Source organism: Gregarina niphandrodes (assembly GCF_000223845.1).
Source record: "Gregarina niphandrodes unplaced genomic scaffold scaffold00020, whole genome shotgun sequence".
NCBI lineage: Eukaryota > Apicomplexa > Conoidasida > Eugregarinorida > Gregarinidae > Gregarina > Gregarina niphandrodes.
Genome location: NW_011645789.1, coordinates 69,056 through 71,188, shown reverse-complemented (window position 1 = coordinate 71,188; position 2,133 = coordinate 69,056). Strand labels below are relative to the sequence as shown.

The 2,133-nt window shown below is 52.8% G+C and overlaps 1 protein-coding gene across 1 annotated transcript; it reads right to left on the bottom strand.

Moving 5' to 3' along the window:
- Positions 1-301: 301 nt before the first annotated feature.
- On the bottom strand, positions 302-1,809 carry GNI_098220 (kinesin motor domain protein; the record flags this gene model as incomplete). The annotated part of the gene is made up of 3 exons (XM_011132755.1): positions 302-320; positions 460-1,382; positions 1,516-1,809. 3 exons carry the CDS (start codon positions 1,807-1,809, stop codon positions 302-304), a joined length of 1,236 nt encoding a protein of 411 aa, XP_011131057.1.
- Between the last annotated feature and the right edge of the window lie 324 nt (positions 1,810-2,133).

The window sequence follows — 2,133 nt, the reverse complement described above, 5'->3', positions numbered from 1 at the left end:
TGCTCCTCTTCGTCGATGTCGTTGAGACAGGGGTAGTGTTTGAAGAGACAACCCGACAACCGAGCACCGTTGCTGCCGGGTCCGGCAGCGGAGGAGGAGGTGGAGGACTGCATGGGGGAGTAGCCGCTGGTTGTGGAAGGGCCAGCTTCCGCGCGTCCGATGGGGAACTCGTCATCTTCCTCTTCGGGCCCATCAGGCTGGTCATCAGGGTTATCCGGGTTGAGGTCGGGCTCGTCGTCGTCCAGGTCGTTGGACGACTCGAGCTGGCGTCCATCTGGACGACCATCTAATGTGCGTCCATCTAATGTGCGTTTTTCCGGCTGGGAATAAGTTGTCCTTGCATCGCGGTCGGGCGAGGGGTTGTCGTCTTCGTCGTCGTTGATGCAAGGCAATGCGTTGTCTCGGACGGCGATAAATCGATCGGCATAGCGAAGAGTATTGAGTGTCTGTTCGGCGCACGTGCTAGAAGAGGCCACAGTAGCGATCATGAGACAAAGGCCGTTGGCAAAGGTGAAGAAGTCACGGAGTACCTTGGTAAGTTCGGAGTCACGGAAGGGGATATGGTCTTTACCCTGATCCATAGCACGGATGCACTCTTTAAGTGCTAGTAAAGACTTGTTAATGTTCGCACCATCCTGTTGTGTGTTCCGTCCGAATTGCACACTATCCGCCCCCCGTTCACTTCCGGCTAGATCAATGAAGGCCAGCTTTCCATGGGCCTTACCTCGTACACTTACGGCGACCGATCGACCCTCCTTTAACGCAGTTTGCAACGCGGTAGCCGATAACTTGCCATTTCGATCACCCATAGCTCCTTCCCGAGGGTTCTCAGCCCGAGGGTTCTCAGCCCGAGGGTTCTCAGCCCGAGGGTTCTCAGCTAACCGGTATTCGATGTCAGTCTTTTGTACCAATTCAATGGACAGGATAGCGTGACTACGACTTGACTCGTTATTACGTGAATTTTTCCCCGTACTACGAACACTGTTACCCAAGTCAATTACCTCCGCCATCTCCGCTTCCGTTGTAACCACTCGGATCACCAAGTCCTTCACCACTACACCACCTTCAGCCGATTCCATAGGACGTACTAAATTACGATTATTCAAGAGGTCATAAGCCTTGTTCGAATGGATCTCATAAAAAGAGATTGCCAACACAAACCTCTCACGATAAGCCGGCTTCTTCATCCACGCCTCCAAATCTATTGCCGCCCATTCCCACAAACCTCGACTACAAGAATCTTCCTGCTTCCCCCCCCTTTTCCGTGGACCCATCATCGTGTACGTCTTTCCGCTCCCTGTCTGCCCAAATGCGAAACATGAACAACGACCGCCGCACTCGAACATGGAATCCACCAATGTTCGTACACAACTCTTATATATCTACCAACACATATGAACTAGAAACACGTGTTAACTATGCACACAAATAATTACGTGTGTGTGCGACCATACACGCGCGTGCGACCATACACGCGTGTGCGACCATACACGCGCTGTGTGGCGGAAGTATTACAGTGAGATTGGAGCAATACTCGTCATACACTCGATCGAACTGGAACCCTTGTTGAGTCGTCTTGTCCGTAGTTCCACTCAGCTCTTTCCTAGTCTCGTGGAGCACCAGCTTCTGCCGACCGACCACATCCAATATATCCGTGTCATTCTTCGCTTCTTCTGCTGTCAATGGCTTCTTCCGGACGGCCACAGTTATTCGAGCTTTCGCTGCCGTGGGCTTGTTCTTGGGCCGCCGGTTCGCCGGTCCCAATGCCAATTCCTCACGCCGAGACTTACTAAACATCTCAGACGGCATTTTATAAGTTTTACCCTCATCCCTGGCTTACCAATTTCACCCCGGCCCGAAACAAGCACACCGCCCCTGTGCTTGTTTTTCTGTATCGTGTGCTCACTCATCTGATCCGACGGAAGTTGGAAGTTAAAAATCGCCATCCTCGGCGAAGATGTTGCTGCTGGCCGCCGTTGTGTCATGGGCGGCACCTGCCGCCGGCATGGCCTCAACTGGGGTGTAAAACTCTTCGCTGAAGTCGACCACCTTGGGTACGGCGCAAAGGTTCCTGTCCTCAGAGGATCCCGAAACAGGCCAGTCTTGAAGTTCCAAGCTGCAAAATGGAACAAG